Source organism: Notamacropus eugenii, chromosome 1 (assembly GCF_028372415.1).
Source record: "Notamacropus eugenii isolate mMacEug1 chromosome 1, mMacEug1.pri_v2, whole genome shotgun sequence".
In the NCBI taxonomy this organism is placed as follows: Eukaryota; Metazoa; Chordata; class Mammalia; order Diprotodontia; family Macropodidae; genus Notamacropus; species Notamacropus eugenii.
In genome coordinates, this window is record NC_092872.1 from 13074983 (window position 1) to 13090218 (window position 15236).

General features: G+C 44.5%; 1 protein-coding gene across 15 annotated transcripts in view; it reads right to left on the reverse strand.

The window, feature by feature from the left end:
* Positions 1-3912: 3912 nt before the first annotated feature.
* Positions 3913-15236, reverse strand: part of MAP4 (microtubule associated protein 4) — a 236621-nt gene continuing 225297 nt past the window's right edge. For 13 of the 15 annotated variants that reach the window (XM_072653985.1, XM_072654011.1, XM_072654020.1 and 10 more), the window contains 4 exons: positions 11708-11789; positions 8481-8593; positions 6054-6225; positions 3913-5898 (listed from right to left, as the gene is read on the reverse strand). In XM_072653985.1, coding sequence (XP_072510086.1) covers positions 5891-5898; positions 6054-6225; positions 8481-8593; positions 11708-11789 — 375 coding nt within the window. In that variant the 3' untranslated portion in view covers positions 3913-5890. The remainder of the gene's footprint in view (positions 5899-6053; positions 6226-8480; positions 8594-11707; positions 11790-15236) is intronic. The other 2 variants (XM_072654038.1, XM_072653975.1) reach the window with 1 other exon arrangement.

Below are 15236 nucleotides of genomic sequence, written 5' to 3' on the forward strand. Positions count from 1 at the left end.
TCTACCTACAAATGTTAGGAGATTCAAAGGAGATCGCAGACTTTTAAAGTTACAAAGGGATATATCGTGAAAGTGTTTTTTATAAACTAAAGTGGTAGGAATATTTATTTGAATTTTCTCCTTCAGCTAGGATTACTGCATCTTCCATAGACACACTTTCCTTTTTTTTAGTCATTGTTAAGCACTTCGTATATACTTAAAAGAACTTTTATTTTAAAAATTTGTATTCTGTGTTGAGTGGTAATATATGCACAAAGCAAAAAAAAAAAAATGTTCACATTCACATCCTAATGTGAACGGCCAAGTGATTCTGGGTTAAGTGTATTTTAGCGGTGTGGGGGGCGTAAGTGGACTAGGCCAAGTTGTATGTCAGCTTTTAAGACCAGGATCGTTGGGGAAATCTGGGCTGAACGTCGAAGGTATCAGCCTACTTAAATGCCAGGAGGCTGAAGTGGGAAACAGTCCAGATTTCTCAGAAAACAAAACTAGAAAGGTTTATCTGAGTTAGGATTGGAAGGGCTTTAAATGCCAGGATACAGAATTTTATCCTTCAGACTCAGGGTTGGGAAACTGCACCTCACAACCTCGATCCAGTTCTTCTAGGGAACAAGAGCTTTCAAAACGTGAAACATTCGAAACTCATTTGTACAAAAACGATGGGCAGAGTGTAGTTTGCAGACCTCTACCAGTGGACAATAAAGATGAGCTGCCTTTCTGGTCAAGGAAGTAAGGAATACCTTTGGACCTGAGAGTTTCTTGTATTTAGTCAGACCTGAGTTCACATCCCAGTTCTTCTTGCATGAGGAGGTAAATCATACTACTTTGCAAACTGTAAAGGGTTAATATATGTGACGGGTTTTGTTTTGTAGTAAAAGCTCCTGTCTTAGCCTTGTAAGGAAAGCCAATGCTTTTTTAAATTACAAAACACTACAAAATTGAGGGCTTTTATTTTGTAATATAGTAGCAGAGCTGGTCCTTTGAGATGATTTAATCCAATCTTTTTTATTTTATAGATGTGGAAACAAGTTGAGAGGCTGTCACTAGTCCACTACCGCATAATAAGGAGCCAGAAGCACTGACTACGAATGCGGTGGGGGTTTTCCCATTTGCTCCCAGACCATCTAGGTCCTTTGAGATTCTAGATCCACTCCCATAGAGCTGCTCTGCTCATCTCTGCATAAGTATCTTTGGATACTAGCTTTTAAAGGGCAGAGAGGAGAAGGTAGGGGAAGGGTTTCTCTTGGTTCCTAATTGAGGGCTCCAAACTCCCCTGGAGAATTGAGATGAGATAGAGTCAGGGAAGCTCTAGAAATGAGACCAAACATTGCCAAATCCCATTCTTTTAAAATCCCTTCCTAGCAACAGGATGTATAATTGTAGGAAGGTCTTCAATCATTTGTCACTGTTTCCTCAAATATCCTGTTGATTCACATTTATCACTGACCCCAACCAGGAGAGGCTCTACCCTAACAAACAGCGGCACCATGCTATCCCATGGACATAAAGCCCCCCGACTTGTTCCCCATTTGGCTTCTTTGAGAAACAAGTTCCTGTATAAAGGGGTGGGAAGTACTGTAAGAGGCTGACAGAAAATCTTGCCTTCTGCTATGGGCTAGATTTGGGGTTGGAGGGAAAAGAGCTGAAATTAGAAGGTGGATCCCAACAGCCATAGGCACTTGGTAGTCTTCATTTTCTTGCCAAGCTTTAGCTCCTTCATACTTCACAATGAATGAGAAAAGACAGAAGGATCCCCTTTAACAGATTAGGAAAGTAAGGGTTCACAGAAATGAAACAAGTTCTCCAAGTGACTTCTGTCCCACAAGGGGCCAGTGCACCCTCGAACAACTCCCGGGGAGAAACCACGTGGTTTGGGAGCAGAAATGAGACAGACAGCCACGTCCCAGGTTAGAACACCGAGAAGCTTTATTGATGTCAGTCTTTCAAATCTTTACAAGTCAGTCACAAGATCACTCAGAGCCATAACAGCTAAGACAGACAGAAGCAATAACCACAAGCAGACTAGGAGAATGAAGGAAAAAAGCCCAAAGCGCATCACACCACCATATCCCTATGCCAGCCTGCCAGTTTCACCAGCTGGGACAGGGTGAGGGAGGGCCCAGCTCCCCAGCTGAGGGACCTGGCCAAACCGCACACTGGCTTCGAGTGGGGGGAGGGGAAATGTTTGTCCCAGGTTTGCTCCCGTGGTTGGCCAGAAGTGGGATGGGTAACCAAGTACCCACCCACATCTCCCCCCTCTCCACGACCCAGGCCTGCTCCCTGATGTCCACAAGTGGGGGAAGCAAAGAGCTCTCAAGGTTCAGAATGTGACATGACTGTTACTAAGAAGAGCAGGTGCAAGGGGGGGGTCTCAGATTCATAGACACTTCCCAAGAAATTCAAGGCCTGTAAGAGGACGGCCTGGCTCCCACTCCCATGAGGCACAACTTGCCTGGGGCCTGCCCGTCATCCTGGGGCAAAAGAACTCGCCCAACACCAGAGAAAGAAACAGCGGGCAGAACTGAAACCATCATCCCACACTACCATGAAAATTGGTTTCATCTTGGTTAGGTGAGGGAAAAGCCTATTGACGCTGGGAGCCACACGACTGAGGGAGCCAGTCATCTGACTGAATATGGACCTCTAGTCCCAGGAGAGACAGAGCTGCCTTCTTGTTTTCCCACTTGGGGAGGAGGTGACTAAAGGAAGCCTCCCCTCGCTTCCTCAGGTTTTTGAGATCCTTATAGGTTTGCGGGGCCAGGTGCCTCAGGGGAACCTGAATGCTTATACCCCCAAGGGGCACTACTCAGATCACCAGCTGCCCCTAGCAACGTAAGCGCTCTCTCCACCTGTTCTATAATATAGGTCCAGATTCCCAGAAGTTGCCAAGAGATAGCAAGTGAAGCTATCAGAAAAATCTGTATTTATACCTGCCACGTGCCCACACGCTACTTCACTGGCTAACTTAGCAAGAACCCCATTTCCTTTTTAAAACAAACCTTCTCCTCTACACAGGCTGCATAGCTCCTGCCTTCCTCTTGAAGTGATAACAGGCCCACAATATTCTATCCCAAAAGCCCAAGCTCACTGAGACTGGTTCTGACTTCCTACACATTTTGCAATTCCTCCACTTAGAAGGGACAATCAAGCTGGTACTGCCACCTCCTCTGTATATGATCCCTAGGCAAGCTACAACTCTCTTAACCTCAGTTTCCCCATCTATAAAATGAGGTGGTTGACTTGGGTCATCTCTGAGGTTGCTTACAGTTCTGAATCCTTTTGAGTCATACACTCTATAGATTCAGTCTGCTTTACCTGGGCAGAATTAAATACTGCCAGGCCATCTGGAGGATGGGACTGAGAGGGAGGCATAGTACTTCATGAACATGGCAAACAAAAAGCCCTTAGCTCAAGACAAAAGTCACAGCTTTACCCTGAGAACTACTTAGCGAGAAACCTCTTCAACCCTACGAAGTTCAGTGAAGCATTTGGGCACTGCCCAGGGAAGGCTGAGATCAGGCCCTGCACCATCACTAAAGGCTGCCACACACCCCTTTCTATTCTCTTAAGTATCCTGTCCCGTGGAATTTGATAAAAGGAAAAAGTTGGAGGTGGGGTAGAGTACAGTAGAGTCAGAGTGACTGGATGGAAGTCAAAGTCGGTGGACAGAAGTGTGGTGGAAAGGAAAATCTCTTCCCTCAAAACACCTGGCTGAAGGACCACATCTGAACTGAAATACATTCCCACCTGCAAGGATAAACGACCCAAGGATAAACTGGGGCCAAAAGGCAGAGGAAAGGGCCAGGGGTCAGAAAGGGGCTGAGTACTGATGGGTGGCCGATCCTGTCCAGTGCAAAGCTGCCCTGATGGATCTAATTTTTCAAGAGGAGAAAGCACTTACGAGACTCCCAGACATTTTCATTGCAAATTACATTACGTTTTAATGTTGTTTTATTAGAAACCATGCAAACTTTAATATAAAAAAATACAAGTGCAATAAGAATCGTCATGTGTCAGATCCCAGGGTTTGCCATCATTCTGGCTGACTTCCCCAAGAGGAGTATCTGGCCCTGAAGGGGCCTCCTCTGGGCCCTCTACTCCTCACCCCTGTCCTGCTCTCCTCCATTTCTAGTTCTTTTTTCCTTGTTTCTTTGTCGAACCTGATTCACCCCCTCCTTAAAATTCTGAGCACAATGCTGCTTGGGGCCCCACTGGCACAGAAGCCCGTTTCCTTCTGTGCTACAGCCTCTTGGTGAGAGGGTGCCTGATTCTTCAGGGCCTCAATCCCGTGGTATAATACAATAAACAAACCCCATGACCAGTTTTTGTTAAAAAGATCAACACACGTACACACACACACACACACACACACACACACACATCACACACACACACACACACACACACACACCTTGATCATCAAAACACTGAACTGGATCCTTCTCAAATTAGAAAAAAATCCCACCTATTTATCCTAACTGCCCCCACTCCTGTCCCATTCCCACTATTCATCTTGGCAGCCACCTCTCAGGAGCCAGGCCTATCCTGCAGACCTCACGCCTAGACTGGGGCATCAGGGTTGCAATCCAGTTCTCTCTGACTAGACTTTTGGCCACAAAACAGTTCACTTCTGGGTAGACGCACCCAGCTAATCCATCACGGCAATTCAATGTATTCCTCAAGGCCACCTTCCCTTCAACACATTCTTAGTACTTTCTTTACAGACACGGCTTCAACCCATAAAAGATTTCATCAGATTTTTAGATTATTAAAAAGAAAGAAGTTACACCTGCATGGATATGTATGTCAATACGGAGATATCCTAGGACTGCTGGGGTTGGGAATGGGGGAGTAAGGAGAAAAAAATTAATAAAGGAAACTTAGAGAAGCCTGGTAAGCACGATGAAACTGTCAACACTTCATTACAGAAAAAAAATGAAAAAGCTAAAATTATTGGGTAAGAATAGCCTACTGTGTGTGCATTGTATATTTTTTCATTAAATAGGGACACCAGAAACTTAAGCAGCAAGAACAAAATTTATGTTGGTTTTTTAGTTTGTCTCTCTTTTGTTTTAAAAAAAAGGAAAAGGAAAAACCAAGGAAGTTGGCTGCCAGCTTTTTCCATTGGAGCTCAGGCCGCCCCTCGATAGCACTGCTCCTGGGGGTGGCACGGGCCATGTGTAATGCTTCGGCTTCAGTGGGTAGGGAAAGAAAGCCAACTTTGAGACATGCATGGGATGGAGGTGGGCAGGAGAGTTGCATTAGGAAAATCTTCAGCTTTCTTCCTGTCTCAAGCATTCCCCTCCCTCCAAGCCCTGCTATGTTAGAAGAGTTACCTTCCCAGTGAAGGTCCTCTTTTCCAAAGTGAGAGATGACAGAAGGGGAAGTTTGGGCTCTGAGGGACTGTAGCATGGGTAGGGAAGGAAGGGATAAGATGGGAGACCCCCTTGAGCTCTGGGGGCACGGGGTACAAATGAGCTGAGCTGGCCAATCCTCAAAAAGAGCTCCCAGAGAGGCCATGAGAAGGGGGAGCCCAGTCACAAGCTGCTGGTGCAGCTCCTATGGTGGGAGGCTGCTACTGATGCTGCTGCTGCTGCTGCTGCCAAAGGGTGGCCGAGGAAAGGGAGTTGAAGCTCTGGCTGATGAAGGTGGTGTTGCCAGGGAAGGGGGAGGGTTTGGAGACAATGTCAGCTCCATGATCAGTGCGGGCCTTGGCATTTTCACGGAACGTCAGCTTGTAGGTTTCAATCTGTAGCAAGACATGGGGGAGGCAGTAGGGATACAGGAGGTAAAGGGCAAAGGAAGGAGGTAGAAGAGGAAGAGATGGGCATAGGGTAAGGCATAGGGTCGGGGTTATTGGAAGGGGATGGAAGACGAGACCAGAATTTCATCATTAGATGCCTGGAAAATAAAAGTTGAGTAGCTCATTAAAACTTAGGCAGATACCTCTTTTAAAAAGTTTCAATTTGAAGAAGTGAGCTCGCCAGATCTCTTGTTAGAGCCCACCTAGCCAGGTGGAGCTGTGGGGGAGCACAGAGGAGGCACAGCCAACTTACTTGTCTCCTGGATCTGGGTGTCGAAGGTCTGAGTTTCCCTTTGGTCACCACCCAATGAGGGGGTTAGGTGCCCTATTCCATTCGCCTGCGTGTTGGGGCCTGCTTGGGCCTCAGGTGGCTCCCCGCTCGGAGGGGCCAGGCACAGTGGGGCCACCTCGCCGCTCCCCTCAGTCTACAATGAAACAGTGGGGTGGGGAGGAGACAATGGATGATCAATAGGAGAATGAGGTGAAATGGTATGGCGACACAGGGCTCTAAACACAGCCCGCCCCTGATTCCAGGACAGGCCAAGAGGTGTGAAGAACCTGGCAATCAAAGGTAATGAGAGACAAGGAAGATGGCAAAAAGACAGATTCAAATGTGGGTGCCAATACCTGATGGATATGGAACACTCGGCAAGACCTTTCTGCACTCAAAGCTTGCCTCTTTAAAAAACTGGGTAGGGGCACGGGGAGGCTGCCCTAATGATCTAAAGGGATCAATCCTCTTTCTTTCGTGTCAAGTTCCAGAAAATTTCCTCACGGATTTCTCATCCTTTCTAAAACTTCCTCCAAACTCCGAAGAAAATCCTAGTCTGCCAAATGCCAGGGTCCTCTTCACAAAATCTGTTATCTTTCTGACATCAAAACCTCTAGGATCAAGAGCATTGGGGTGAGCAAATGCTGTCCTTGCTAACTGTCTGCCCTCACTGCTAGGATCTGCAGTTAGACACCCATATTCTGGTGTCATCAGTCAAAGGAGTTTTAGGCCCCCACTGAGTAAGTAACGCTCTCAGGATTTCAAGTGCAAAGGACGCTGGACTAAAAGTTAGGAAGTATGGATTCTATTTTTAGCTCTGTCATTAACTTACTATGTGGTACTGGACTCACTAGACCTTAGTTTCCACTGCTGTAAAGTTGAAAGGGCTGGTCTAGATGACCTCTAGGCTCAATTCTGGCTCTGTGAGGTTGGAACCACCGCTTTGTTCCCTCTTTAATATTCCCTCCATCTCCTCGTGAAGCAGCTCACACACTGTGGGCACTCAATAAATACTGACCAACTGAGACTTGTCTTTTCATTCATTCTTATCTCTGTGCTGGTGGTTACTTTAAGACATAGAACATCACATTACATTCTAAAAGGTCCCTGGAGATGACAGCCACAATCTCTCATCCTAGCTTCTCTCTGAACTTATCAGAATGATCCCCAGAAGCTCCCAAGCCCCTTTCATGCAACGGAATAAATGGTAGACAATGTCTTGGCACACAGAGCAAACCCAAAGTGCTTTGGAAGGAGGTTATCCCAGCCTAGGAAAAATGGTTATTCTCTGTGAAGCAGGTGACAGATGGCTAGAAGCCAAGTCTGAGCTCAGTACTCATAGGTAACCATTATACTAGATCCAAATAAAAAAAAACCCGCTAAATGCCCCTGGGGAGGCGGGGCAGAGAAGAGAGCACAGTGAGAGGACCTGATGAGCTAGTTATGGAATCAAGCAGCAGCCTGATTCACCAGGTCTATTCTCTGGGAAGCAGAGTTGGATCTAAGAAATAAACTACCAATATGGAGGCCTTTGATGCCCAAGCTGCCCCAGGCCTAGGTGGGGAAGGGAAAGACTGTGTGCAAGGGCAATATAATATTCTACTTGGATCCTGAGGGAAATGGAAGAAGGCTGGTGTTGGCTCATCATCATAAAGAAGTTCGTATTAGCTATCCAAGAATGAGATGAGCTCCCTGTCCATAGGAGTGGACAACTTCTTGTCCAGCATGTCGTAAGAGGGATTCCTGTTCAGTTACAGGTGGGATGAGATGTCATTTTTAATTCCAAGATTATGGGACTCAAGATGGCAGCAGGGACAAGTTGGTTCTGTGTCACAAACTACAAAAAGGGTTTAGAAAAATACCTGAACCCTAAGTGTATGGCTACTGGCTTATCACAACAGAAGCTGAGTGGTCTGGGAAGTGTCTCTTGCCTTTTAAGCATTATGTCAGAGAAGGTAACCTCTGGCATGACACCCTGGGATCATCTCCTGTTGGGGATGGCAGCTAGTAAGAAGAGATAAGAACATCACCCTAAGCTGTCATACTGGGAAAATGAGCTATGCCGATCATGGCTGCCATCCTAAGGGGAGGCACAGCCATTTTCCTGGAGGTGGCGAGAAGAGGTACCACGCTGAGGCATCAGACTGGAAAGCTTCTCCCACTTCTACCCATCACTTTTCTTTTTCCCACAGCCCTCTTCCTTTTTCTCTGGGTTTGGCAACAAAGGTGGTAATGGTAAATGAAGAGAGTGAAGACACTGCTTGTGGAAAGATTGAGGGGCAGCGGCTGACTTCGTCATCTTGACCCCCTCCCACCCTGCAGGCTGACACTATCCCCACTGGACCCCTAACTAATCCCCATCCTGGGGCTTAGTGTCCCAGCCCAGGTCCAGCCCCTCGATGGATCTACCTTGACTGTGCCACCTGCAGGCAAGTGTCCAACATTATCCAGGGATCCCACCTTCGCCTGGGCCTTCTCCTTGAAGTTCAGCTTCTGGTTTTCAATCTTGATATCACCTCCTCCTGGAATCACAGAGGATGCCATGGTGAGAAGAATAACAGATGAAGCAAGCAGGAAACCTGGGTCTGAATCCAAGCTCTACCATTTTTTGGTCACTCTCCCCTCTGTGAATATCAGTTTTGTTTGGATATCTGTAAAAGGAGGACTATACACGACCTTCTTAAGACTGTTGCGAGGAAAGGACTTTATAAATTTTAAAGGGTTATGCAAATAAGAACTACTATGATTTCTTCAATAAAGTCTGGTGGTGATGCTTCATTCCATTGTTGGGGCAACTCTAGGCTCTGGAAGGCTAGGCCAATGGACATCAAACAATGGCAGGTCCTTTCAAGTTGGGAAGAAAATAAAATCTGGGCTAGTGACCAAGCAAAGTCTGTTATTCAACCCTAAACTTAGCTGGACCTAGAACTTATTAAGGGTAGAATTTGAACAGGTAAAGACAAGGGGGCCATAAGTATCAGAGGCACTACAAGCAAGTGAATCCTGCCTGCCACGTTTCTCAGTTTCCCATATGTAGGTCAGAAGACCTAGTTATGCTTCCAACTCTCCCCTTTTCTGGATACAAACCTCTCTGAATTGCAAGTGTGGTATCTCAATTGAAACACAAGGTAAGAACCAGATAATTGGAAACACCTCAAAGGGAATCTCCTGCTGTCAAAGAGCTAACTTAGGTTGAAGGCAAATGCTCATGAGAGGACATGGACAAAGCTGGAAACTGAACGTGTGGTTAAGAAAGTAATGACTGTGAATGGGGCTGACATTTCTAGACTGTGTCTTAAAATACAAGAATGAGGAGCTTTCCATCAGAGGCGCAATACATTTAACAAAGGCTGATAACAAGCATTTGCCTGGGATCTTGGAGATCTAAACAAAAAGGAAGGGGATGGAGAGAACTGTATATGTCCACCTACCAAGCTCTATACTATGGATACTATGTGAATGAGGTACTACATTCTCCCTATAAAGGAAGAAGAACAGCAGAGGTTCTCAAGGAGGATTAAAATATACAAAAAGAATCAAAAACAAAACCCACAGCCTCAGTTGGTCACACACAAATATTCAAAGTACATTGGTAAGCAATGGAGTACAAGAAAGTACATTTGACAAAAATGAATCTCTGAGACTCAATGACATGGAACTCATGACTGGAATATGGCTCTGGACAGACTTCTCTCATTTAAAAGGAACATAAGATGCAAAGGGGAAGAAAGGAGAACACCAAGAAATACTAAAACATGTCCACGTTTGAGGACAGGGACCAGAAGGAACATGAAGGACTATCTAGGTGAGGATCAGAAGCAGCTGAAGAAGGAACCTGTGGGCTGAAGCATTTTTCTTTTCCCTACCAAGAAACGTAATCACTGAAATGGCAAGGACAAAACAAAAATGAATTACAGGGAGTTAAAGCTAAAGTCAAAACAGAAAACACCTCACTGTTACGCAGGATGAAGCCAAGTCATCAGGCCTAGATGACCTTCATCACAAGGCACTGGATGGATTCAGTAGGTTAGAAAACTGAGCTGAACTGAATAAAATGACATTTAAAAAGAATGTTAGCTTCCACAGAGGCTCAAAAAAAATCAACTTTACAAATACAAGAAGGATGAGGAAGTCCAGCAAAGTGACTGAAGAAGGTGAGTTCTAGTGTATTATAACATAAATGTGACAGTGGCATGGACATGGTGGCCAAAAAGCTCACAAGATCTTAGGTGTACAGTGGGACAAGTGGTATCCCAGAGTAGGAAAATGATTTTCTGTTTGCATTCTACTCCAGTCAGACAACATGCTAGGTATAAAAAAAGAGAGCCAAACCTTAGGAAGGGCAACGGGAGAGGGAAAGTCTTCAAGTTCTTGCCATATGAAGAGACAGAACAATCACAGATTTAGAGCTGAAAGCGACTTCAGACCACTTGGTTCAATTTGCACATTTGAAAGATGAAGAAAGAGAGACAAGGAGATTTAGTGATATGGCCAAGGTTTCACAGGGAGTAGGACTTGAAACCATGTGGTGGATAATTACTAATGACTGAGGAAACTACCCAAGCCATACAATTTATTGGCAAGACAGGCATAAGAAATGAGTCAGTGGACTCCCCAGTCAGTCCAAAGGCCCTGAATACAAAGTGAGACAGACTTTTAGGTATTAAAAATAATCAAATAAGACCAATGAATTAAAAGAAAACAGAAGTACAAAGCAGGAAACAAAATTAGGGAATCTGATTTCGAACTGGAGGAACAATGAGGGACTTTCCAAGTTGGGAAGGAAAAAATTCAAGTGCAATTCCCTCCAATCACAAAAAAGAGGTGTTCTGCTCCCCTCAAGCATTCATGTTCATGTTCATATTCATATCCAATCAGAGGAACATGGAAACGATAATATGGCCACTTTTCATATAAGAAATATAAGTTGCTAGAGATGTATAACTTTGAGAAAACTCCTGGCATCGCTCTTTAGATCTAACTGGGTTTCTGGGTCCTTAGTTAAGGGTCTCTAAAAGCAGCAGGTAGAGGTGGTCCAGCTTCCCAATAACAAAGGACTATGTTGAAAAAAGAAATTGCAATGAAGCTTTCTCATAATTCCCAAAATGGAATAAAGTTTTCTCACAAGACAGAAACTGGACTAGAACTATAAATAAATAGAAAAGAACTGAGGAAGATCCTCAACTGAGTCATCAGTCGTAAGATGTGAGTCAGTGCACTTCACTCAAATTCCCCACTTAGGTCCTCTAACTTTGGAATCTGTGATATTTTCACTGTGTCACAAGAAGTGGAGCTACTGGAGAGGCAATGAGGAGTTTGGAATATCTTTATTGAAGGACACAGGCAGGTTGCAGGCCTTTATACCGAGAAGTTGGGTCTTCTAAAACAGCACCGTAAAACAAGAGAAGCACGGGATTTGGAGGCAGAGTGACCGGGTTCCAACTCATTCTCCTTATCCACAGCCTCCTTTCCCCCCTTCCCCAGCTATCAGCAGCTCCTTGCCACCTCCCCTAGGATTGTTGTAAGTTCCTCCAGAACCAACTCCTCAGGATGGACGCACATCAGCCCCCTGTACTGGGCATGGCCAAGAGCCCCAGTCCACTGGACAGTGCACCCCAGGGGGAAAGGTGACTCACCAGGTTTGTGTTTGATATTCGCTTTGGAGCCACACTTTGAGGCCACCTTGGAAATGTCAACTTTCTTATTCTGTATCTGCACCTAAAGAGAACACAAAAGAAGAAGGTACCTTAGGGCCAGACCTGGAGAGGGCCTTGGTCTGAAGTACTGAGGTGCTTCACATGGGCTTGTCTTCACCATCACAGTTCTACACCCCACCTAAACTTAACTAAAACTTGGGCTGCAAAGGTCCAAGCACTATTACTGGCCAAAAGCATTCCTAAAGCACAGAAGTAATTTGGGCAAAGATACTTATACGAACAACTTGAAATTCATTTCTCTACCCTGACAGGACAGAAGATGTCTCAGTGGATAAATACAGTCTAGATTGACAAGACCTACACAGGTTCTCAGGGAGCTCCACAAAACAGCACCTCCCCCTATGTTTCTATCTCTAGAATTCATGGCCAACTGTCACCTGTGGGTAGGATGGGGACTGGAACAAAAGCCCTGAAGGGCAGCAATTGTTTAATCTGTATCCCAGGCCCCAGCACACAGTAGGTGCTTAATGAACACGTACTGGAGACACCATCATTGCTCTCAGACAGACCATAATCAAATGAGATGGATTAAAGCTAAAGTACTAACAGTATGGAACGAACTCTAATTATCCAATGTTCTCAGCAAAGGCAGCCTACAAACATTTATCGCATCTCTGTGTCTCTGATGGTGGTACCTGGTCAGATTAGCCTAGAAAGGAAAAATTCCAATTTCTTTTGTGAGTTTTCATTAGATGGCAATTGTATTTGCTTCTAAGTCCACATTTCTTCAAACAAGCTGTTTCACGACCTAAGTCCCAGGCGCCAGATTTCAAGTCTTTACCGACATTTTTCTTGTCACCTCCTTCCTTCATCATCATCTACATCCTGGATATCCATAACTGGTCATCAGCCTTTAGGGAACTGGGAAGGATAATTAAGGCTAAAGATGAGATAGGGAACATACACGGCATTACAAAAGTGGGTCAAGGCATAGGAGAGGGAAGACTGGTGGATGATAGAGGAAAATGGGCCACAGAAAGTGGGATACTGTTAGAAACAGCTAAGAAACAGGGAAAGATGGGCATGAAGGGAAAAGACAATGAGGTAAACTACAGTAATCATGCAACATAATCCTAAAAGTTGAGGGCTTGTACACTGTAAGTGGGGCCAAAAATATGGGGGGGAAAGTGTTGGGTACGAGTGTGTGGGCAAAGTTCTTTTTGAAATGAGATAAAGGGATTTTAAGGGAAAGAACAGGTCAAACAATGATTACATTTATCATTAGAGAGTGAAAAACTAAAGAGAAACTACAGCCTAGAGTGGGAGGTTTATTGTGGGCGACGGCAACTTCCTAAGGGCCCTGCTTAGGTTACGAGAGTCCACCAGCCTTATATTCCCACTATGAAAGTTGGCAGCCCCAAATACTGGGCATATGTTGCCCAAGGGGTAAAAATTCAATACTACAATATTTAAAGTAGCACTTTTTGTGGTAGCAAAATAGTAGGGGGTGTTGAGTATGGCATTAATGGAAAGGAAAATTATTGCAGTGTAAGAAATGATGAATGAGGAATGCAAAGAAAATGAGATTTCTTTTAAGTGAAATTCAGAGAATCATATTACAAAATGGTTATAACAGAGTAAACGAAAACCCTAAACTAAAGCTGAACTTAGTTTGATTTCCAAGACCAATTCTGGATCTCAGAACAGATGATGAAATAGAATTCCTTCTCCTCAGAAGAGAGGTGGAGAACCACTGGCAGAGAAGATCACTACGTGGGTTAATTTTACTTGTTCTCCTTTGTTACAAGGTAGGGTTCAACATGCCAGATAATTAACTGCCATTTACTAAGTACCCTCTAAGTGCCAGGCACTGTGCTAAGCACTTTCACAAAGAAAGGCAAAAACCACACCCAAAACCAATGCCTGCTCTCAAGGAGCTCACAGTCTAATGGAGGAAATCACATGCAAACAACTGTGTCAACAAGAAAATACAAGACAAATTGGGTGTGAAACAGCTTCTTACAAAAGGCTGAACTTAGAATCTATTTGGGAGTTACGAGTCAGAAGGGAGAACAATCCAGACAGGGATGAAAATGCTTGGAGCTTGAAATCACTGGATTTCAGAGTGTGTGGAGCAAGGAAGGTGTAAGAAGTCTGGAAAGGAATTAGGTTATGAAAGGCTTTGAAAGGCAAATAAAGGATTTTATACTTGATTCTAAATGTAACAGGGAAACACCAGGGTTGACTGAACGGGGGGGAGGGAGGAAGGAGGTTTGCAACGCTGGGGCAGGGGGGCCAAGAAGACAAAACTGTAATCTCCAGGTTTTCACAAAAGAATGGTGGGCAGCCTTCTGATGTTTGTGTATTTGCATATATACAAATGCACATGTGTACAGATGCCAGTATGCATGTGTAGACATGTCCTTGAACATCAAGCACAGCTCATCCTTGATCAGGATCAAGCCCGTGTATGAATGGGGTCAAACAGAGAAGACTCAGTCCGTCCACACGACTCAAAGGGAGGAAAAGAGCCCTTGACTGCCATGTTGGTTTTGTCCACATACCAGTCACAACCAGTCCTTGCTACGGATCCTTCAAAATGCATAAAATGAAATACGTAGACTTATGAGGGAAACTCAATGGTCAGTGAAAATTAAGATTCCTCTAAATTTATGGTCCCAGTGAAATCAATGCATTTATTCCTTGGGGACTCCAAAGAAAGAGTTCTTGCTTTAAAAAGGCACTACCTCTGTGGACAGCTAATATGGATAGCTGATACATGCTCATAACTATAAAGAGGGACACAATATTCCTGCCATTTTCCATGCTGGATCTGAATGCTAGAGGTTAGCCATTTTAGTCACATCCTGAATACCAGGGGGTTCCTGTAAAGTGGGCATGATTAGGAATGAACAGGTGGACAGTCTCATTGAAAGACAAGTCATTCAACCAATCCTTAAGTAACATGATTTCTGGGCCCCTCACCATAAATGGCTGCATTTCAGTTTGCCAATATCCTTCCATTTAAAATGTGGTATCCATAAAAGAACACAGTACTTACAGAAGTGGGTTTGTCAGGGCAGAGGTATAAAGGTAGAATTTTGCTCATTGTGAATACTATACTTCTATTGATTCTGCCAAAGACTGTATGAGCTTTTCTGACAGCCAGGTGACACTTTGGAATTTTCATTAAGTTTACAAACCACCAAACTATCTAGAAATTTTTCACGAAACCTACTGTCCAGCCGGATCTTCCAATCTGGCATTCATAACAACCAAAGTTTAGCACTGGAGTTTACATTTACACGCATACTTGAAACATCTGTAGTTTTGTTGGTGTCCATACTCCACCACGGCAAAGACCACAGCCTATTTCTCACTTACTAGATGGTTGCTGAGAGTGGCTAAGGTTGCAGATAATCAGCTTAGTGATGGGACTGTCCAATTTAGCTAAAACCGCTCTCCAAGTACGTGAGGATTTTAGATTTATCATGATTACAATTCCTTT